The 23,083-nt window shown below is 44.7% G+C and overlaps 2 protein-coding genes across 5 annotated transcripts; both read left to right on the forward strand.

Moving 5' to 3' along the window:
- Positions 1 to 564: 564 nt before the first annotated feature.
- Positions 565 to 15,016, forward strand: tlcd3a (TLC domain containing 3A). The gene is made up of 5 exons (XM_052047299.1): positions 565 to 963; positions 4,852 to 4,938; positions 6,388 to 6,607; positions 9,436 to 9,531; positions 9,981 to 15,016. The coding sequence occupies exons 1-5, from the start codon at positions 839 to 841 to the stop codon at positions 10,263 to 10,265; spliced, it is 813 nt and encodes a 270-aa protein (XP_051903259.1). The 5' UTR covers positions 565 to 838; the 3' UTR covers positions 10,266 to 15,016.
- A 539-nt stretch (positions 15,017 to 15,555) lies between these two features.
- LOC127588517 (smoothelin-like protein 2) lies at positions 15,556 to 22,284 on the forward strand. Of its 4 annotated transcripts, XM_052047277.1 has the most exons (13): positions 15,556 to 15,696; positions 15,791 to 15,895; positions 16,049 to 16,479; positions 18,998 to 19,058; positions 19,141 to 19,290; positions 19,830 to 20,006; positions 20,085 to 20,204; positions 20,298 to 20,360; positions 20,494 to 20,551; positions 20,638 to 20,751; positions 20,896 to 21,010; positions 21,310 to 21,461; positions 21,880 to 22,284. In XM_052047277.1, the coding sequence occupies exons 3-13, from the start codon at positions 16,051 to 16,053 to the stop codon at positions 22,004 to 22,006; spliced, it is 1,566 nt and encodes a 521-aa protein (XP_051903237.1). In that variant the 5' UTR covers positions 15,556 to 15,696; positions 15,791 to 15,895; positions 16,049 to 16,050; the 3' UTR covers positions 22,007 to 22,284. The 4 variants fall into 4 exon arrangements, with proteins under 4 accessions (XP_051903237.1, XP_051903236.1, XP_051903238.1 ...); XM_052047276.1 differs by having other exon boundaries at positions 15,791 to 16,479; XM_052047278.1 differs by having other exon boundaries at positions 15,791 to 16,479; positions 19,899 to 20,006.
- Positions 22,285 to 23,083: the final 799 nt, after the last annotated feature.

The following is a 23,083-nucleotide window of genomic DNA, read 5'->3' on the forward strand; positions in this document are numbered from 1 at the left end:
GAAAATCGAAAACTGTCACACTTAAAAATAATAACGTTCATTTTGAGGTGGTATTCGAACACAAGCATATTGATGCAATAACAACAACGGCAATAAGGAAATGCAATTTATTCAGGTATCTCTGTTGAGGAGGAAGTAGCAACTGAGGGACGGCAATAATAGCGATGGTGGGAGTTAAAACGATGCACTATGCTGCCAACTTTGATCACTTTTTAACCAAGCTGTCCAAATTGTTGTCATATAGCCATGAAAGTGCGCGATTTCCTTGACTTTTTGGTTCTCACTTGTTTGTGTTTCGATCATTCTGAACATTTTTCACATTTCGGGTTTGTTGGGCGCTCTCTAGCGGCCGATTGTGAGAACGCCAGTTCAGCCACATTTTAATTAATCAATCTTTAAAACCACAGATGCGATGTCAAGTACAGCATTGCATTATTTGTGGTTCAAATAGACCCCCCGAAAAACGAATCCCCAAACCACTGGAAATCGCCCTCAAACCGGAAACTTTTACTTTTATTCTGAAAATTATTTTTTATTACGACAGTCCTTGGGAAGAAGCGTGATGTACTTCCGTCAGTTAGCTTCACAATAGCGGCGCTGCTGGTGGTTGTGGTGCTGCTGCTGCTGCTGCTGAGAACGAAGTAGGAGAACCTCGTCCCCGATGGTGTTTGACTGATTCCTGCCAAAACCCGGCACCAGTACCCGCTCGGGCCACACGACAGAATGCCCCGGCGACGTGTGATGTGAAGCGTCGACGAAGCAAGAAGGCTTAGTCAAGTCGGGACTTTTTTTTAAATAAAGCGGCGACCTTCCCTAAAAATAAAAATTAAAAAGGCTCATGATGTTGCAAGTGTTAGCTTGTGGCGCCGTAGTTTTCCCCGGCTTGTTCTTCGCCTTCAGGAAGATCCTGCCCCGAGTTTTCAAGCATTGGAGCGATGCCGACGTGGTGCTCGTGAGCGAAAGGTAACGAGGCGAGGGGGGAAAGGGAACAGCATGCGTTTATTAGGTCGCCAAGTGTGGAGTGTTTTCTCGCTTCATTCATTGCGAGGCTTGTGGTTGTTGTCGCTGTCCAACGAGTGTTCGCAGCTAGCTTGATTCTGCTCCATTGTTTTGGGGTTAAACGGCGCCGTTATTTAATGCTGGCTTTTAAGTCTGTCCGTGCGTGACAGTTGGCATAAAAAAGTTATTTATATGACGGTGTCTTTGCATACGTCAAAGACTTCAAAGAGTGTAAATAGACAAGTGTTAGAAACCTGTGGCCCGTGGGCCGTATGTGGCCCCGTATGTAATTTCGATACAAAATAACTCCAGTTTAACTATTCCACCAGAAGTGGATGGTCATAAGAATAATTATTTTGATACGTGAATTAGAGGGGATTTATTATTTAGATGGGGAGTCATACTTTTTGACAAGTACATTTTGTAATGGCTTTAAAAAAGTCTTGTCATTGTTTTCCCAACTAGTGTTATTGTATTCATGTTCATGAAACATTTAGCAGACTTGAATAAAACTGTCCCCAGTATGTTCAGTACCCATTGAGAAAAACTTTAAAAGTAACCTTTTTTTTTCATTAGTTGAAGTGACCAGTTTGAAAATGTAGGGGGAAAAATATATTTTAAAAAAATATTGCACTTATTTTTTCTGTTGTTGTTACTACTAAACATTTTCTTTGAATTTAGCCAACATAGTTAACATTGTGGTATACGTTTTGATAAATAATCATAGATGGTTCACATTTGCCCAGGAACATTGTTTGCAAGTAAAAACATCAACGAGAAGGGTTAAAGTCGCTATAAAAGTCAGTATGAAATGTTTTTGAACTGGTTTAATGTGATCCCGGATATATGCAATCAAACAGGATCTTGTCACGATCAGTCCTTTAAAGAATTATCGTCGAATGACAGGCCCTCATATTGCACACTAGTACACTTGAGTGCTCATTGGTTCACTGTCACCCCGCTTTAATCCTCTTCCGAGCCTAGCCTGGCCTGACTGCTGCTGAGTTAGCTGTGCCCTCCTCCTCGCTGAATAATGCCTCCCTATTTCCACTAATGCTCATCTGACGGGAAAAAGCTCTCTTGCCGAGCGTCGGCGCCGCGAGCCATGTCACGCTGCTTGTTTTCTCAGTCGAGAAACAAAAAAAGAGAAACGTTGCCCCTCGCAAGCCCCATGCTGAACACATCACGCGCTGTGCTGAAACTTGCGGAAGGATTGGACTGATAAAGGTTTCCCCCGGAGTCTTGATAAATGTTAACCTTAACAACCTTGTCTTGGACATGTCATGTGCTTTGCGACAAATCTGACTGATGGCCCCAACATTTTGACAACTTTACAGACTGGACAAGCCATAGGTGGTTCTTGTGTAATCCTGCTAGCAAACAAGCAAACAAAAACATGGTCTCCTTGGCCTATGTAGTAAACATCTCTGATGGTGCAGTCTTGGTCTGAAATTACTCAATTGAATTACTCAAATAATGTGACTTCAAGTAAAAGTCCATGCAAAGTCTCTGCCTCAAAGATCACAGGGGTCATTATTCCAATACGGTCTAATCTTGTAGCAATACGATGTCGCAATGGCACCAAGGGAGAAAAAAAAAGAAAGAGTCCATAACAAAATCAGGCTAACTAATGAACTACTAGGGTGTGTTCCCGATTGCCAACACAATGTATCGATGTTAGATACTTATGTATCGGCAATCACTGCTTGTTAAAAATTCCCCCACAAGTGCTCAAGAATAGACCCAGATACCGGTACACTTTTAATCACTTTGTTGAACAAATTCATTCATTCATTCATTTTCCGTACCGCTTGATCCTCACGAGGGTCGCGGGGGGCGCTGGAGCCTATCCCAGCTGTCTTCGGGCAGTAGGCGGGGGACACCCTGAATCGGTTGCCAGCCAATCGCAGGGCACACAGAGACGTGCCACGCATGGTTTTTTTTGGAATGTGGGAGGAAACCGGAGCACCCGGAGAAAACCCACGCAGGCCCGGGGAGAACATGCAAACTCCACACAGGGAGGCCGGAGCTGGAATCGAACCCGGTCCCTCTGCACCGTGAAGCCGACGTGCTAACCACTGGACTACCGGGCCATGTTGAACAAATTATTTAAAAAATAAATACATAAATAAACAGCTAATAAGCTAATGAGCGTCTTCAGCCACAATTGATGGCCGGCCAGCACTCAATACACAATACAGGTGACCGGGAAGCCAACTGCTAACTTAAGCTCAACAGCCAATTAAACACAGTCACATTCATGGACACCCACGTCACTCACCAGCCTTGGCGATTAATTTATATCGGTTTTTGGCCAAATAAGTGACCAGGCCGTAACCCAATAGAGCATGCGTTTCATTTTCTGAAGAGGAGAGTGAAGCGAGAACCTCCCCCCGAAACAATCAAGAACTGAAAGAGGCCGCACTTAAAGGCCTTGGAAAATCATTTCAACCCAAGAATGCAACAGTTAACGGTCCACTCCACTGTACTTCCATTTACTTTTTGCTTGGCTGCATTGGCCACATCAAAAACGGCGGTGACGTAGCTTGCCGCTGTCAGACGTCGTGAGTGTGACGGCACGTGAAAGAGCGAGCGGGCTGCCGTGCGCAAACGCGCCGCGAGTGATCGCCGAGCCGCGGTTTGCGTGGCAGGAAAGAGCGAATTGCCCCGACGAGGCCACGAGGAATTCTTCCCCCCTTTTCCTGTTCCTCTCAACTCTCCCTCTTTCTGGTCATGCCGGCGGCCTTTCAGGAGCAGCAGGAAGGGGGGAGGCTGGTGGGAAGAGAGGGGGGTTGGGGTTACTGGCGGACACACAATAAGTATACTGTGCAAAAAAAAAAAAACTGGGTCTTGTGACACTCCTGGAAATGTCTGTGGCGATAAGTGTTGAGGGTTAAACTTACACCCAAATGCTTGTTAAGTTTAGGTCGAGTTATTGTGTCGACGGGTTAATCTCGCACCAGATCAAGCTTAGGGTTTCGTAGTCGGCCCATCACGTGGCCACCTTGGCTGCCATCCAACACAGTTTTAACGGGAGGTGTGACGGCAGGTTCACGTCGCCGTCGCGCGACAAAACTACTCGCTCGTTGTTTCAGCATTATCGCCATCAAGCCCACAATGACTCATGAATTCAGAATTTTGTTGTTAAAACGGCACCTAGACTTTTAAGTGCCGTGTTGGGTTTTCAGGTCCATGTGAACTGGAATCATGAACTCATTCATTCATTCATTCATCTTCCGAGCCGCTTGATCCTCACTAGGGTCGCGGGGGGTGCTGGAGCCTATCCCAGCCGTCTTCGGGCAGTAGGCGGGGGACACCCTGAATCGGTTGCCAGCCAATCGCAGGGCACACAGAAACGAACAACCATCCACGCTCGCACTCACACCTAGGGACAATTTAGAGCGTCCAATCAGCCTGCCATGCATGTTTTTGGAATGTGGGAGGAAACCGGAGCACCCGGAGAAAACCCACGCAGGCCCGGGGAGAACATGCAAACTCCACACAGGGAGGCCGGAGCTGGAATTGAACCCGGTACCTCTGCACTGTGAGGTCGACGCGCGGGAGGAAACCGGAATACCCGGAGAAAACCCACGCAGGCCCGGGGAGAACATGCAAACTCCACACAGGGAGGCCGGAGCTGGAATCGAACCCGGTACCTCTGCACTGTGAAGCCGACGTGCTAACCACTGGACTACCGGGCCGCCCGGAATCATGAACTTTGGTTGGGAAAACTAACAATATTGTTTGGAATGTCGAAAATCACCTTCGCTTTGGTTGCTGAGACTCTAAAGACTGTTTGGGTTGTTTTTATCATTTCATTGTTTTGTTTTTGTTTTTTTGTCCGGTCCTCAGATTGGTGTCTTCCATCCATGCCGTCATGGCAACCACAGCGGGAGTCGTCGTCGTGATGTCGTGCAGGGCAAACGTCATCGATGGCAGGTTAGTTTTTGAGTCGACCGTCCCTTGTCGTGAAACGGCTGCCTGTAACGCGACGCCTGTCACATGAATACGATTGCACGCCGCTCTCGCCGTGTCTGTACTGGGATGTGCTAGCATGGCAGTCGTCGCAAATTTGCAAATATTGCACTTTGAGATTAAGGGGATGGACCTCCAAATGTTCCAAGAAAAAAAAAGAAAATATGTAGCTAGTATAAGCAATACAATTTATCCAGTCAAATTTGTCATTGTGATGTGTGCTCACATTTACATAATTAGATGCCTTCTTGGTAACTTTTCTCAACTTGTTGTTGCCGTTCAAGGCTGGAAGTCGACGTTTCTCTAGCCTCCTAGTGGATTATTATTATTATTTTTTTAAGAAAGTGTGAATGTAAAATAATGCTAGTCTTGTTAATCCTACTGAGTCAGCGCCAGACCCGGGCAGTCCCAGTTTCAGGCTTCTAATCCCCACAGGGGCCCTCCCTCTCTCCTCCCCCTCCCCTGTGGATTTAATTCCTACACAACGCTGCTCAGTTCTACTGCCCTGTGACGTGCACAAGGCCGGCGGGGGCCGAGGGGGGGCGCTTATCAGACACATGCTCCGCAGTTTAGACCCATGAATACGCTTAATACCCGGTCACAATCTGTCGCTGCCGCCGGCCTTTGGCGTAAGACTTTACTCCACATCACAGTGACCACCAGAAAAAAAAAGAAAAAAAAAACACAAATAGACCAAAAGGATGATTGTAAATAGCACAGGAGATGCATTTAGCTCGAAGAAATTGGTTACGGCGCTTTCAGGCTAAGTTTAGAACAGTAAAACCTTGTGAAGACGCGATTGTGATAAGTTTACTGTCAAGCTGCGCCGTTCAGGTCTCTGGACCCCAACGGAACGGTGTCCCATTTTGGCACCCTGAAGATTTTTGAGCCAAATTTTTGTATTGCTGGTAGTTTGTAGTTTGTTGCCGTCAACTATGCGATGCTGTGCTAGTTTCTAAGACGCAGAGGCGAATCAAATAGATGGAAACGCATCAGACGGCGACAGTATTTTCCAAACTGTGTGGTTTGTTGTGCCTGGCTGCGCTCGTAATCTCCACCCGATGACCCTTAAGAGCTAAAGAACCATGGCGGAGGTCAGGGGGTGGTAGACCGGCTCACCCCCCCTTCGGGTTTACTCCCCTATGTCCACGTAATTAACCATCGCCATAATGGGCGCTCATTAGGTCATTTGAGCTGTTTATTATGCTGCACTTACGTAAGGTTGCCTTTAAAGCCGCGGCAAGGGCACCAAATATGCACACTCAAACCCCCCCCCCGATGAAATGTCAAGTTAGCGGCACACGTTTGCTCGCGATTAAAGTCGCCGCGATTGACCTTCACGATGACAAGTGCTACCGAGCGTCATTCCATGGCAAATTTGTGTTTGATGCCTTCCGCCCCCCCTCCTTTCAGGCACTGGCTGGCCACCCACTTTGTCATCTGGTTCGGCGTGCCCTACATGACGTATGACCTGCTGGCCATGTACCTCAGCCACTACCACCGCTTCCGCGTCAGCGGGCACGAGGGGTACAAGCGCCACTCGCTGACGACGGTGAGCGCCTTCGTCCGACGGGAGCTGCCGCTGGTGCTGCATCACATCGCTCTGCTCACCATCCTGCTGCCCGTCACGCTGGTGAGGAAGGCGTCCGAGTTGTTATTAAGTAAAAGGTTGGGCACGGGCATCATTCGACATTCGGGCTTTTTTGTTTTTTTTTCCCCCGCTGAAAAAAACATGCGCGAATGGTGCGCCAGCAGAAATGGACGTGTGCCCCCCCCCACCCCACCCCCCGAAACAAGAAATGACCTGCAACAGTCGACTCCTCATTACTGATGACATTCTTTCAGATAACAAAAAGCGCCAGCCTACAATTGTACATCCCCCCCCCCCCCCCCCCCCCGAGATAGATGCATAAAGAATGAACAGGAACTTGATCATCGAGAGTGAGAAGCGATGCCATTCAAGGCGCCGAATGCGGTTAGCGCCAGAGAATCATTCATTCATTCATTTTCCTAGCCGCTTGATCCTCACTAGGGTCGCGGGGGGTGCTGGAGCCTATCCCAGCTGTCTTCGGGCAGTAGGCGGAGGACACCCTGAATCAGTTGCAAGCCAATCGCAGGGCACACAGAAACGAACAACCATTCGCACTCACACTCAGGGACAATTTCGAGTGTTCAATCAGCCTGCCACGCATGTTTTTGGAATGTGGGAGGAAACCGGAGCACCCGGGGAGAACATGCAAACTCCACACAGGGAGGTTGGAGCTGGAATCGAACCCGGTACCTCTGCACTGTGAAGCCGACGTGCTAACCACTGGACTACCAGAGAATCAAAGCTCAGGAAAAAAAAAAACACTTGATTGAGACAATTGAATGAGCATTGAGTCATTTTCGCGGAGGGAAGCGTCAAGCCGACGGAAACGCGGCCGTTTGCTTGACTGCGAAACAATAGCGGATCACATTACGCTACATAATTTACTCGCAGCTGCAAGTCCTACTTTTCTCTGAGCCGCCGTCCGCCTGATTTCCTATTCAAACCGGTCAAACTTGATACAGCTTCATTTGAAAAGTAAAGTCAACGGTTGAAAAAAAAAAACAAATTATGAATTATCTGTATGAAAATGAAATGGGCTCTTCCTTGATTGGTGATGGAAATTTTTAAGTCAACAAACTTATTGGTCACACTGGCGACACAGTTTTTGTTGAGTTTGGTGTGACTAATTTTCAAGTGCAGAATCCTAAACTCGTATCGTTTTTTTCTCTATCGCCTCAAGTTTTTGAGCCATCAAAAATAACGCCGTCTTTTACAGGCAGTGTGAAAGAAGCGCCGCAAATTACATCATTGGCGATGAAGGAAATGGTTTAATAACGTCAACAACCTTCAAAAATCGTCAAAATATGCCCTTGCCCATAAAAGGTCACTACAGAATTTTCCAAGCCAAAATGGGGGGGGGGGGTCTCGCTCGCTGGATTATTTTGGGTTACCTTTACTTCATTCAAGCGACGAAGGATTTAACAATCATACCCCCGGATACCCGTAAAAGGAGACCGATATAAAAATAGGTGTGTGCTTCGGTCTCTCTTTGCGAGAGGATTAAGCATGTCACGCATTTTACTGGCACGCAGGTTAACAAGCGTGGTGGGAAACCAAACGGGACAGATGGCGAGCATCACTCCGCAAATATCTTTTTCTCCAAGACCGCAGGCAAACTAGCTCATAATTAAGGCCGCCGCGTGCTTTTTACCGCTCTTCGCAATGGGTTGGACTGCATATGACTGGTGGGGGGTGATGGCGGAGATGGGATGAGGTGTAGTCCAGCCAGGTAGCTGCGGTGTTAAGTTCCCGGCAGTCTTTTCACGGGCAGATAACAAAAGCGAGCTCATGCTTTATTCATTACTAGCTGGTTCGCACAGCTAGTTCCTGCGGAAGGCTGGTACGGTGAGCCTTCGGCCCACAAAAGTGTTGTTGCTTGGTTCAACTTTTTGTTCATCTTCATTGCTTATCGCGAAAATAAAGAGATGTTTAGCTCTACTAAATAACTAACAATTTTATTGCAATGCTTGTGGGTAGACAACATTTTTTCGCTAAGATGCCCGCGCGATCGTAGTGAGCCACTGCCTGAGCGGCGCAGTGGCGGCGCGGTGAAGTAGGTACGTTTTGAAAAGGGACAGACGGAAGGACAGACCGCGTGCGGGACGACGCGCGAAATATATACAGAAGATTAGCCAGCTAGCTAGCCTACCAAACGAAAGCTTTTGTCCCGCATCTCGGGACTGTGTCTCTAACCGCGCTGGTCAATATTTGAAACGCCTTGATCAACTTGCGTATTGTTGAATGTTTCAGCCCTTTTTCAGGTCTTTCGCAACCTTGAATGAGCCGAGGTCCTTATTTTGCAAGAGAAAATCTCTCGCAGGCACAAAAAGTACATGTGGAGTGTCAAACGCACTTTATTTCAACCCACTTTTGAAAGTATCCCTTTACATCTTTTCTCACACTCTTGCCAGGAGAGTTTGCTTCAAACAACAAAAACAAACCACGCCCGCGTGTTTACGTAGAAGCAAGCCTGCCTTGCATCAAAGCAAGATTGGCTTCTCACAATAGTTCCCGGTATGAGATCTTGGATGGTGTCCTAATGGCCCAAGAAAGGTTATAAACCCGCGGATGTACACCCCTCGTTACAAAGTGCGCGGTCTTAATGGAGCTGAGATTTATTCGCCAGGATGTTAAACGGTTCAATCAAATCGACTTCCAGAGTCGGAACGGAGAGATTTATTTGCAGCAGTGCTGCCTCGTTGAAAGGCTCAATCAACCATCGTTCAACAACCGTTCTGTCGTCAATCTCCAACTCTTACCTTCCATCCCGAAGCTTGTCCTTGGATGGCAGCTGTGTTTATTTTCCACCAAGCTTGTATTTGTTTTCCCCAACCCCCCCTCTCACCTTGACTTTTCTTTCCATTCCCCAGTTCTTCCGCAAGGACCAAGGCGATTTCTTCATCGGCTGCTTGTTTCTAACCGAGTTCAGCACGCCCTTCGTCTCTCTGGGCAAGATACTAATTCAGGTGAGGCCGGCTTTTATCTTCTCACAGACGACAAGTTGGAGAATGTGGACAGTGCATTTTGGATGGTTTGCTAAACCTAAAGCAAGAGTCAAATATGTTGCTTTGATCAAACAATTGGTTGGCGTTTTCTGCCACACATTTCCAGCATGGTTAAATGTTCGAAGCACATTGTAGAAGGAGTCGTGAGTTTTCACAACTTTCGTCTCGAGTCTCAGTAGGCCGGAGAGCTGCGGCCAAGTAAGGCAGACCGACGGCGTGAACTTTGCTGACACCTACTGTTCATTTCTTTCCCTGCCCTAAACGTGTGAAAACAGAAAACATGACCATGTGAGGTTTTCAGCAAATACTTTGGAATGAGTTGCGAATAGTGACCCGCGAATATCAGCAGGAAAATCGTATTTTGAAGTGAGCGGCGAAAAAAAAACTGAATGGCTTTTCTCATCCACCAGCTGGGTCTCCAGGATGGTTGGCTGCACAAGTACAACGGCGGCATGGTGCTCCTCACCTTCTTCACATGCCGCATCGCCCTCTTCCCCTACATGTACTGGGCTTACGGCCGCCACTATGGCATCCCGCTCTACGCCGTGCCCTTCCACCTGTCGCTCGCCGCTAACCTGGGCAACTTCTGCATCCTGGCGCCGCAGGTCTACTGGTTCGTCCTGCTGTGCCGAAAGGGCTACCGCCTGTACCAGCGCAGTCGGCGGCCGCCCGCGCCGCCGGTTAAGGACCAGTGATAGCTGGTTGTCTTGCGACGCGCCCTAAAATAACTACTCTACTTCTCATAATCCGACCTCCCGCCATTGTACTGTAGTCCAGGAGGACCGCTGGTGTCTACCCCACCCCAACCACTGCACAATTTCACCCTACCAGTTTGGAATTTGATGCTAACGGCGGACCTCTCCCAAGAAACTACTACTGATTTTTGGCATTTTGAGCCTGGTCCGGCTGTGGATCTTACCGAACGTTGACACCAACAGGGAGTGTAGAAAACGCGTGGTGGACACAATCATTCTCATTTTGCTGTGAAGGTCTTTGAGGGTGAGAGCAAGTGGCCGCTACTACAGGTATTTATTTGTGTTGTTTTGTATTTTAGTGGTGGTTCAGAGTCACTCATTTGAATAATTTGTGCATCAATCGTTGGTTTTATTTTCAATTGGCTTTCCAAAAATGAAAAAGTCACTCATTAGTTTTTTATTCTGACTCAAAAAATAAAAATAAACTATTACAGATTTTTCGGATAGGCTTCGATCAAAAATACAAACCTGAATGAAAATGAATCAAATATATAACACAAGATAAGCGGCGTAGGAAAATAATGGCTGTAAGATATGTTAGCTTGTTCAACGCCCCAATCATTCAACCGACGCACAGAAGCAGTTCCTGTATTACTATGCAACTGTTAAAAAAAATAATGAAAATACTCTCGTTAATTTGCATTTTCCTCCTCTAAAAAATACATAATGATATATTATTGGTGGATCGCGGTCTTGTTACGAACTTATAGTGGCGGCTAACAAAGTAATGCAAGCTAACGTAATTTGTAAAGTTCATTGCCATCAAACAGTCTGGGGGCCCGATTTTCATATTCAAACTGTAAAAATCTGTAATTTTTATTATTTTATTTTTCTAATTTAAAATACAAAATATCTACAGTTTAATCGCACAGAAAAGTGGTTCTCTGAACAGTGCTAGACAGGCAGTATTAACCGAAGACGACGTCGTGCTAGCATCCAGCGTACGGCATTAGCTCTGTATGCTAGGCACCTCCGTCATCCATAGATTATTACATAAAAGGATAGTCAAATTTTAACGTGAATGATCCACTGGAAAGAAAGACAAGTTTTCACTCTAGGGTCAGCTGGTGCCTCAAGAGACGAGCAATAAGGTGAGCTAGCGTTAGCCGGTTAGTGCAAGTGACCGGCGAGATTTTGAGGGCTTTATACACTTTCAGGTTTTTAGAGATTTACATCATCGCAAATATATCTTAACATATAAACTACTTGACACAAGATGAATTTTATTATTCTCAATCATTAGCCACTTTTACCCGCGCCTCTACAATTCTGCGTTTTCCCGCCTTTTCACCCCCCATCCAAGATGTTCTTCTGGAACTAGACGGTGATGAAGTTGACTCGGCAATGTTCCACCTTCAAGGTACAATCGGAGCCATAAGAGAGCAATATCCTATTGGGTTGTGCAAAAGCAGATTATGTTCAAGAGGCTAGTAGCTACTGCTAACCATCGCAGATTAGAACTTTTGACTTTCATAAGAATGCTGCACTGTTTATTTGTAACATGACTAAGACACTCAGAGTCTGTTGTACACTGTAAAGCTTTATAGATGACAAACTGACTCAGAATACATTAGCGTGCTTTGTATTTCACTTAATTCCCTCGGAAAACTGGAATCTATGCAAAAAGATGGCCACGCTGCATGTTTACAAGACCGACGTCACGTTAAATTGGTTTTAAGTCCTGCCCAGGTGTGTGTAGTTTAGTGGTTTATTTGTTGACATATTTCCACTCCTCTTATCACATTGCATTCCAGGTGAAATGTTTGAAATTGTTCTTAATGGAATCTGTTTGCGATCGCTAAGAAGATGGTTCGAGTAGCCATAGCCTTATTAACCGTAATATATGTATTTGTTTTAGTTTTAAATATTGCTGAAAAACATTTTTGCTTTGTATTTTTTTGTCGGTATTGAAAGCACGTGGAAAAGCAGAGCTGGATTAGTCAAATAAGTGGTGCTAACATGAAAATGTAGATGAAATCGCAAATGAGGCAATTTTTTTTTCCCCCTTCCCCCTGCGTGACGATAATGGTGCAAAGCAGTTTGACATTTTTATTTAACACATCAGGCCCTTTGGATTAATATTCCGAGTAGCCGTGCTCGGTGGGTATTACATTTCTATACTATGCACGTTTTTAATGTTACCTGGAACCCTTGTTTTGGTTTTTGTCCATCCTTTGACGGCATCGTATTCCCATTGCAAACTTCCAATGTAATGCCTAAACTCAATGGGTTTTTGTTTTTTTCGCAGTGGCTATGGTTATGTTAGCGGAACACACACACACACACACAACATGCGCAGATGCCCAAATTATCTTGTAAATAAGTTCACAAATGATCTAAACATCAATAATAGTACATCCATCATGAGAATTTTAAATGTTAACATGGCATAACCTTGGTTGGCACTTCACCCCATTTTATTTAATTTAGAGTAACCCCCACATCACTCCATTGTCCGCCATTGCGATTATTTTGCATATTTTAATGATGGACATGACCTTAATGTAGCACATAGAATTTTCTATGCTTTTGCTTTGCTTCAGATTTACAGCTGCACTTTTTCGTTGAGTATTGGATGCTAAATTAAAATAAGCCACAAATAAGCTAATTCATGAATGCTGGACCACAAATATGCAGCGTTTCAATGTACAGGTGTATAAAACACAATCACAATATTTTACAGTTAATACACAAACACACACACTTGAGAGCGAACAAAATGGTAATTTTTCATATACTTGTCCCCCCGTGCAGCGTAAATCCAGCCTTGAGTTAAGATTGTCCGATTGATTCAACATAGCACGTGCAGATATTTGTATGAATTAGTCTAATCACTGACTTTAAATCAACAATTTGAATTGCGAAAGGCCCACAAACGTCATTGTTTCATTTTGATCGTCTTAAGTTGATCCTATCTGCTCAGGGTTTGATGACGATTATTAGGAAGACGATGGTGTGTACCATGCCACTGTGACACAATGGCAACACAGATTCTAAACTATCATCACACGATCTATCTTCAACTTCTACCTAATATCTTTCTACTGGTTGGCAAACCAAAGACTGTCAGGCACTTTAGTTCATCCTAGCACGTCAGTAATGTGGAGAACATTGTCATATTTATAACAGTTGTAGTTTTTGTGTGTAATATCAGTAAACCATCTCTTCAGAAGGCTGCTAAACACACAAATGTTATTCTTCCCAAATTTAGGTGACTTTTTTTCTAGATTCTTCCAATAATAGTTTGTGTATGTGTTATTTATGTAAAAATTACCAGAAAAAAGGATGTTATTGGCTTTAGGGCAGCTACAGCACTATAGTGGGGATGGCGAAGCTAGGTGTTAGCATTAGCATCTTGTGAAAATACTAGCTAATTCCACATGACCTTGAGCTGATACGAGACTAGCCTAGCCTTGTCAGCTATGGACTAATGCTAACACCCTGATTTAATTGTCAAGCCCTTTTGGTTCTCAATTATCCCCCCAGCACACATTCTCGCGTCACAGTCGTCTCCGAGCTAAAATGTTTGTATTGCTGCCCATGTGAGCTAGGCTACCTTCCAGTAACAACACTAACAAAAATTACAGAATGTGTTCATTTTCTTATTTTTTTTTTTCTCACTACGTTTGAGGGTAAAATGGCAACTGCGACTGTAGACTAACTGATGTTGAGCACTTTGTCGATTTAGCAAGGACCATATAGACATATGGAGATGCTAACGCTCAAATCAATCAGGAGAGAGTACGGTACTCGGTTGTTGTGATTCTGTGGCCGAAAAAAAAAAAAGTTTTTTCTTTCTGCTAATGTACTAACTGAGCTAATCGTTCTGCTCATGTGTAGCATCTATTTTGAAGGTGAAAATAATCAAAGCGCTTTTATTGAACTCGAACTCCCACATCTGAGGAGAAGAAACCATCCATTTCAGTTTCATACTTTGATAATGCAGCGACGTAACACATTTTTCTTTCTGATGTGAATGCAGATTATTTTTCTTGACAGACATGCACAACTATCTGAGTTGAGATGTGATGCTAGGGTGATTTTAATCAATGGACAGTGAACCAAATTGGGTTCCCGGTGCCTTGTGAAAAAGAAAATTTAGTAGGCGGTGTTTACAGGTTGTGGCTCTGTTTATCATCACCAGCATATCACGGAAGACCCATGAAGTTGGTAATCATTTTGAAAACATTTCAATAACATGTATCATTATCTGATTTTATTTGTATTTACCACTTGAGCATCAATACAACTGATTCCGGATAATTTATGCAACTTTAAGTTAAAATGATCTTTTGATGCATCTGGTGTTTATTTTAAATGATGGGAATAATACATTCATACGCCATATGTCAAAGGCTTACATTTGGTTGCTGTGCTCCTGTTGGTGGTTTAGACTATTTTCAGCTTTCTCAGATTTGGCTCATGTCTCCCATACGCCTTTGCGGCTAGTCAATGCACCGCAGCACAATCTTTTTATCACTTCCTGCCCCCACCCCTTGCTTTATTCTTGATAGTGTCGTAATATTTTCATGGGTAAATTACAGACTTTGATGGCTTAGGCCTTGTTTTGTAGCTTGATATTTTTGGGGACTGGATTGTTTATGACAAAATATGAAGACAAAAACCGATGTGAGAAAGTTTAAACTTGGGCACCCCTTTAAAAAATAAACTTGATTTGATAGTCTTTTGAACTTGTGTCTGTGTCATTTGTAATTCAAAAATCAATCCAGAAATACCCAAAATTAAAAAAAAAATCTATGTATTTAAGGATGTCCAGCTTTTGAAGTGAATTTAAATGTTCTGCTTACAAAAGTTTTGTTTTGCACTGTCTCCTTAAATTGTAGTTTGACATCCCTGCCACTCAGAGGCGCTGTTGATTCAAAGTGAAGCTGTTGAGTAGTCATCCCTCAAAGCAGATTCAGAAATGCTGGACACACGTCTCGTTATTTAGTACACATCACATTATGTCTTTGGACAACTATATGAGTTTTTTTCCCTGTTTCCACTTTGTAAAACAAAATCCAGGAATACACATGAACTTCAGTGGAGATGGTGAGTAATCGTCAATCATGGTGAGCAGGAAGAAAACTGGGGGGAATGTTCCCATTTTTCACCTTTTGTAAGTATAACTACTAAAGTCCAAATACTTTTGTCCAAGTATCTTATCACTGGTTGTCAAGGGAGGTCCACAAACAAATAATTCAAGCCCCTCCTAACTAACCCCCCCGCCCCCTTTATGTCCCAAAATACATAGACAAGCCTGTTGCTCTCAAACCCATATGGGACACTTGAGTGTCCAGGGGAACGGAAGTGAAAGACTCACCGGCAAAGATTCAAAGAGGATGGGACAAGAACCGGAACCTTTTGGATGGTTTGTTTAATGCCTATCCCCGTTTACAAACTTGATCTGATTGCCAAACCTTGTCCGTCTACCTGCTAACAGCATATACTGTATGTATGTGCAGATTTTCCATTAGATGAACGAAGACACAAGATCAAGTTCGAAGGGAAAGAGAAGACGCATGTTGAAAGAAGTCCAAGTTCCTTGACGGGACTTTAATGAGCAGCTGGTAAGGGCGCCTTGCGATTCCATTTAAAGCATCCATGCTGGATTATTAGTCTGGACATGCAAGGTATCTGCTGAGAGTTTCCATTGGGAAAGAAAAGACGTCAGTGAGAGAACTTTTTGTTTCTGGACTCGACCCTGGTACTTACTAGACTAGCCATGGACCAAGGCGCAAAGGGTGCCGAAGAGAAAATGGTCAGCAAGGCCTTGGTGGAATTCAATGCCACCTTGCAGGCGGCCGTGAGGGAGGTCCACATAGACGTGAGCGCTTTCAAGCAGCGCATGGAGCAGCGCATCGAAGAGATGAGCGCCTCCAGGGGGCCTCTTGCCGAGGCAGTGGGCAGGCTGCAGGAGGAGAACCTGCAGCTCCATTCCAAGCTGGAGGCCCTCAGCCGCCTGGTCGAGTCTCTTGCTGGGGCGCAAATTGACAGGAACTTCCCCAGCACCGTGTCGAAGGGCAAGAATAAAGAGCAGGGTGCGCAGAACGGGCTTCTAGAGATGCAGTCTCGGAACCAGGAAGGCCAGAGATGCCCGGTGGGTCTGGCTACATCCGGATCCCTACCACCATGGAAAACAAAGGAAATTAACGTAAGCATTCAAAGGAGATCACTCTCAATCATTCACATCATCCTGAAATAACTAGAAAGACAAAATACTTGAAGATTTTGATGCCAAAAAAAAAACAAATCCACTCCTACTTGAAATTAAGTGAAAGTCCTGATCGTTTCTCCCTGGTACTTGCTTTCTAAAGTGTCTTTTGAGTTACAGTTGAAGGGTTTGCCAGTGCCACTGCATTAAATGTGTTTTTAGGTATTGTTTAAAGTAGAAACTGTGATTTTTTTTTTTTTTAGGCACGGTTCCGCAAAACCAGGGATAAGAATGAGGCTGCAGCCGTTCTTTAGGGTTGCGAGGAACTATTGGGTACATTAAAGAGTGTCCAAAGCCAGACCTTACCCAAAAGAAAAACGTTTTTGGGCGAGACACTTTCTGACATACGACTCCGATTGGGTTTGCAAAATGTCTGCTTTAGTGCGAACAGCCCCGAATCGGTATCCCATTACTGCCAATCGTCAAAGCGGAAAGTCGGAGTGATCACGTAGAAATAATCTGGCCCTCCCTTAATGATCATCGTTACTGGAAATAATCCAAATGATCTTGATGCTAAAACCCTTGCAGTCATTTGAACCTGCCGTCCAGTCTGAATCTTGATCATCTGCCTTAGCTAACGTTTGTTTTCAAGAGTGTAGCGGTGAAGCTAGCGACCGTATTCTGTGGGTTGCGACGACCCGACGATTCACCTCCTTAAGTGCGTTCATTGACGGTAACCTCTCATCGCGAATATCATGTCACGCGATTATATCCTCACACACTCGCTCCCTTCCCTAACGCCACTTTCCCCTCGTGGCCCCGCGATTTATTGCCGCAACCATCACCGCCAAAAGGTCACGACTATTATTGGCGCCACGTTTTGCAGTCCGGAGCGGCCTCGTTGGTCCGGGCAGGCATGTGCTCCATATCGGCTTTCGTCGGATATTCCTTCCGAAACGCCGTCCATGCGTACGAATGCCAGGGTAGTGGGACTAACGGAGTAATTGATAGCTGATCATCAAGGAGCTCTGAAAGGGACCCATGCGTTTATAACGGGAGTAAAACAGTTCTTGTATCATGCCATGATGTAGTCACGCGGCAAAAATAAACCTCAACTCTCAAATCTCATAATGGAAATTTGAATTAGGTTGATTGGCGAGCTAACAATAAATAGCGCCAGGAAGAACGGTGTGATGATATCTAGAGAGTCCGACATTGAACTTCCTGTGTCATAGACAAGTGTCTGGGGTTTTTCTGGATTCATGAGGACCCCGCCCCGTCGGCCCAACTCTTTGCACGCCCCTGACAGGATGCACGAAAAAGACTCTAGAACCCCTGCTCGCATTGTATTGTATTGATCTTGAACAGGATGACGGCCACTTTAGCATCGTCTTTCAAAGTCATCAACCAATGTGACTTAACCAATCGGAGGTTCCACTGTAAGAGACGGACGGTATCGCTGTAATCTTTAGGCCGATCTGTAAGAGGGGGCATGCTGGCCTTTGCGTGGTTCCAAGATGTTCCCGGAGGTGGACGGGGCTTCGGGTTTTAAATGAATTACAGGGGGTCAGATGGAGTCGGACTGCGATATCCTACTGAGGCTATCGCGGCAGCCCAAAGATCACGCAGGCGCTAATCTCCCATCCCCGGTGGCGAGTTGACAGATTGGGAGTCTGGCTGTAAGAGTTGCCAGTCCCCCAGTGGAAATCAAAAGCGGTTTGGGGTGTTTGTAGCAGGGTGGGAGGGTTGGGGCAAATAAAGGCCAGGTTTCAGGGTGATATACTTAGGCGCTTCCCCCCCCCCTGATTTTGCTAAGCATCCATTTGGGGCTATATTGGGACAGAAGAACAGAAGGGAAACTTGCAAACGGGGCCCATTGCGACGTCTAAAATAGCTTCTTAGTGGGAACACACATGGCCTGAGCTGTCAATGAGGACAATCGTTCAACTGCTAAGCGACATTAGCCTGTAATTGAATGGGACACTTTGGATTCGTTGGCCTTTGTATACACCATTTGTTGTTTACAGCAGCATCCGATAGCTCGACGAGCCAAAAACTCATCCTCTTAATGAGTAATAAGGAAAATGAGGAATAAAGTTCGTGTAAAATTATGCATGCGGCAATTCAGTAAGTCACATCCTGATCTCCGACCAAGTTAGTTAGCTTAGTTTTACACAACACGAACGTTCCATGACATGCGATTGCGGGATGTCCGGCGGGCTACATTGCTCCGAGTTTATTTTAGCGCAAGTCGGCTTAAAATGTCACTGTGGAATCATCGTCCACGATGACAGGGGATACACCCTGGAACGTAAACAGTCAACAGGAGTCGCGACGTTGCGTTGCTAAGGCCGACACAAATAGACAGGACAACAGCTGCGCGGGTTTTACATCACCTCAGACAGCTAACGGTAATATTGATCATGATCGTCCCTCCCATCATTTGGCCCGTTTGAACCCCGACGGCCTTATGTGAAACACATCAAAAAATTTGACGTGTCGTACTCTGCTGAAATAGGGAATGGGGGTCCAGGCAGAGAAGCACATTTGCTCCGTGGAACACCAGAGCAGGAAGCAAGGTGAGCAGACTTATTTTTATGTTTCCCCGTGCCGTGATTTTGAAGTTTGTCATCGATTCATTTTGTCTTTTAATGCGTTCAGTCCAGGAGAAGTTTGACAGTCCGACTGAACATCATCTTCCCATCACTGCAATGACGAGAGTCAGCTCGGAAGCCTATTCTGCCCATTCTGCAGCTCCCGTGGCCAAAGCGACAACAGAAACCGCAATGAAATCATTCAAAAATATCAGCGGTGAGTAGTTGATTGTCACAATAAACTGCGGACAATCCAAATCATTTGTGAATCATTTGAAAAGTTCGCACCGGAAGTGAAAATGTTACCAAGCTAGATTCTTAAAGACGCGAAAATAGTGCCATCTGGTGGGCCAGGTTGACCAAGCGTTAGCGTCAAAACTTATTTTTGAGACTCAATTCAGAACAAGGCTTGTAGGAGATCGGCTCAAGCAAGTCTAGACCAAGTCCTGTTATGTCCAAGAAATGGCCGAGACTTAGAAGAGTTCAGACAAGCCAAGTTGATACCAAGACTCGAAAGAGTTGAGACCAAGTGGCACGTTACGTTAAGACCAAAACATTGAGGATTGAAGACGCAGTCAAGACCAAGACCTTGATGGGTTGATACGAAGTCAAGTCCAAAGCGTGAGAAGATATTCAAAACCAAAACTTTGAGGGACTCAAGACTGACCCCAGCGAGACTTTAAGCAGTTGGGATGAAGTCACGACTGAAACTTTGAGAAGTTGAGGCCAAGTCCAGAAAAGTATTTCCTCTCCAAGGTGTACCTGGATGCAAGGACCTTGCAACCCAGGATCAATCGGCTTCTTTGGCACATCTTCCCCTCGCAGATGTGAGCAGAAGCAACCCCGACGCTTCTCCGGCACCTCAATCTGTTCAGACTCAATCTTTGCCAGAATCCCACAACGTAAAACCAGGAGAGTATCCATTTCGACGCGGTGAGTCCTTTCGACACCAAATCAACGGCCCTATTCATTCGTTCTTGGGTTACCTTCTAAAATGGATCTCCTGATTAGATGTCACCGATACCAAGCCGCAATCGGGTCTCTCGACCTCGGACAAAACCGTCGCCATGTCAACACCAATTGCTTCACCGGCATCCCCTCTTAAACCCGGGGAATACCCCTTTAAACGAGGTACTGTCCGTGCCAATCCGAGGTAGAGCGACGGTCTTCAAAGAAGGTCTGCCGTCGCGCATACTTGAAACATGTTTTGGTTCCTCACTGCAGCTCCAGTTCTCAAGACGCCAAGTCCGATTCTAAAAAGAAGTGTCAGCTTTCCTCAACCGGCAGGTAAAAACATGTCAATTCTTCTCTGATGTTTTAGATGGATCTCTCTTGACCGAGATACAAACGGACTGCATCCGTATTTCTTCGATTGTTTCTAATCTGAACAGTAAAGTATATATATTTTTTACATCTACAGAAAAGTTACTTCCTTCCAAATCAGTCATAAAACCAGGTTTCTCATCTGGTTTTGAAAAGTAAGTCAACCGCAGTCCCTGATGTACATTTTCCTACGCCGGTCATTGTAGTTGCGGTCGATTTGAGCTGTTTTTCCTCTCCGCAGGAACGCCAACTCCCCTCCTGCGGAGTGCAAGCAAGAGTCCAACACACTTCCTCGAGCTGGCGGAGCTCAGGCCAAACGTGCCCTCTTTGAGAGGATGAACTCCGACCCCGTCAAGTTCGTACCACTGAAGCAAACACAGTAATCAATGAAATTCATTTGAGCTTTTTTTTTTCTCTTGGTTTTTACGCCAGCTAAAGGCTGTGTTGTCGGTTGGCTCTGAAAATTTTTCAAATTTTCATGGGCATTTCTGTTCAAAAGGCCGAAGGATTCCAAGCCCAAGCTGAAGCGCTCCCAGAGCTTTGGAGTTACCAGCGCCAGTGGTATCAAACATATCCTGTTGGAGTGGTGCCGCTCGAAAACCGTCGGCTACCAGGTACAAAAATTTGGGGTACTCTGGACTAGAACTCATTCAGTACCAGACAATTCTGGGCCAAGTCTGAAAAGACGTTTAGAAACGTCTTTGGGAGTGAATGAGTTAAGGATCATTTGAAAGGGGAAATTTTTTATGGACTGATGACTGCTTCATGGCTTGTAGCCGAAAGGAATAGTTGGGTCTCCGCAACCCAATAAAAACCCAATCGGTGATCCATTTTAGGACTCCACAAACCTCAGTTTCTTGGGAAACCTTGACATCATTTGTTTCATAAACGGATCAAATGCTTCCTCCCGCAGAACATTGACATCCAGAACTTCTCCTCGAGTTGGAGTGACGGCATGGCCTTTTGCGCTCTGGTCCATTCCTTCTTCCCGCTGGAGTTCGACTACAACACGCTAAAGCCCGCTAACCGAAAGCAAAACCTGCAGCTGGCATTCTCAACGGCCGAGTAAGTTTTTTATTTTATTTTATTTTTTGCATTAGGGAGAAGCGTTTTGGTTTCGATTTCGGAACGTGTCTGCTACCGTTCAAACCAATGGAGGCCTGGTTATTATTTACTCAACTGCAGATGATCTGATATCCTGCCAATTTAGTTTTTTTCTGCTTGAGAATATTAGGAGTTGGTTGAACTTTTTTCCTATTCTTCTTGAATATAAATAATCTATTTGAAAAAGGTGGTTTATTTATTTTCAGTCAGAATTGATTCATCGGGGCACAGCATCTAATTAGAGGGATGGAAATTGAAAGTATTTCAGGAAATATGGCTTTTGCATCGGGGGTGGTGAACTTTTATATTGGACAAACCTCTATTTGACGCGATACGCGATTAATCTGCGACATTTCCCCCGGTTGCCCTCCCGTGTCAGAACCCAGGCCGACTGTCTCCGTCTGATCGAGGTGGACGACATGCTGGAGATGGGCGACAAACCGGATCCCATGTGCGTTTTCACCTATGTCCAGTCCCTCTATAACCACCTGAAGACATTCGAGTAACTAACTGTCACTCTGCATCAGAGAAGAGTGCAAAAATGCACATTTTTGTTGTCATATAACCAGACTTTGAAGAAGAATTGTGACGCGAGTGTTCGTGCTTCGTGTGTCTCTTATGCTATTGCGGTGTTTACAAAAGTGACTTTGGAGCTAAACCCCACGATTTAATAATACAGTTGTCACAACTGCTGATGTGGATGTGCAAAAACTACGTGTGCATGCTGCAGAATAGCCTGAGATGCATTTTGCAATGGGTCTGAATAAAGACGTTTTTTAATGTTTTCCATTCTAATAAATGTTTTCATCCATCTATCCATTTTCTATCGCGCTTAGCGTTTCAGTTGCGGAAGCGCTGGAGCCTATCCTTAAAAGATTCAAACCCAGAACTTCATCACTGTGAGGCAGACGTTGTTCCGTTGGAAGGGAATGTATTGAACAGGAAATATACGGCCGATGACAGCGTGCATATCGTCACCTACTGGCCAAATTAAAACATTGCAATTTATACGAGTGCGTTGGAGTTGACAGTAGTGTCAAACTGTTTGCTATATTTTCTTTTACTATGGCAAAATATTCTTTGTTCGTTATTAGTACACAATTGTCGATGAAAATTTAGATGATCACATTTGTGGAACCACAAAAAAAATCATGTATGCGTTATTGTGGTTGCAGCAGTGTTTCCTTTTTCCTTTTTTTAAACACTTTTTTGGTCTTCATAAATTGGGCTAAGTTGTGAATAGAGGGCAAATTATTAACCACCTTTCTCCATGACAAACAGATTTTCACATTTTTGACAGACACACAGTTCCATGCATTTATTGTGGTTATCATTTACAGTGGTGTGCTGTATAACTTTTTACAATGTATTTGTTTTACCTTGTTGAGCCACACAAATGGAACGTGAAAACACTGGACATTGTTCGCATGAATTGGGTCAGATTTTTTACAGTATTTAAAATAATTTTAAAACACTTTTTTTTTCATTAAAATGTGATTATTGATTACATTTTTATTGCTTGTCTCAATTAGAATATGTACTTTATTTCCCAAAATATGTGTGTTATTTTTTTAAATATCTTA

Source organism: Hippocampus zosterae, chromosome 16 (genome assembly GCF_025434085.1).
Source record: "Hippocampus zosterae strain Florida chromosome 16, ASM2543408v3, whole genome shotgun sequence".
NCBI classification, from domain to species: Eukaryota; Metazoa; Chordata; class Actinopteri; order Syngnathiformes; family Syngnathidae; genus Hippocampus; species Hippocampus zosterae.

Bases quoted from the DNA above. Each gene is read 5' to 3' on its own strand.
- tlcd3a (XM_052047299.1), top strand. From the start codon at position 839: ATGATGTTGCAAGTGTTAGCTTGTGGCGCCGTAGTTTTCCCCGGCTTG. The intron at 964-4,851 runs GTAACGAGGCGA...TCCGGTCCTCAG, and splicing joins GTGGTGCTCGTGAGCGAAAG to ATTGGTGTCTTCCATCCATG. The intron at 6,608-9,435 runs GTGAGGAAGGCG...TCCATTCCCCAG, and splicing joins TCCTGCTGCCCGTCACGCTG to TTCTTCCGCAAGGACCAAGG.
- LOC127588517 (XM_052047276.1), top strand. From the start codon at position 16,051: ATGGACCAAGGCGCAAAGGGTGCCGAAGAGAAAATGGTCAGCAAGGCC. The intron at 20,552-20,637 runs GTAAGTCAACCG...TCCTCTCCGCAG, and splicing joins TTCTCATCTGGTTTTGAAAA to GAACGCCAACTCCCCTCCTG. The intron at 21,011-21,309 runs GTACAAAAATTT...TTCCTCCCGCAG, and splicing joins CGAAAACCGTCGGCTACCAG to AACATTGACATCCAGAACTT.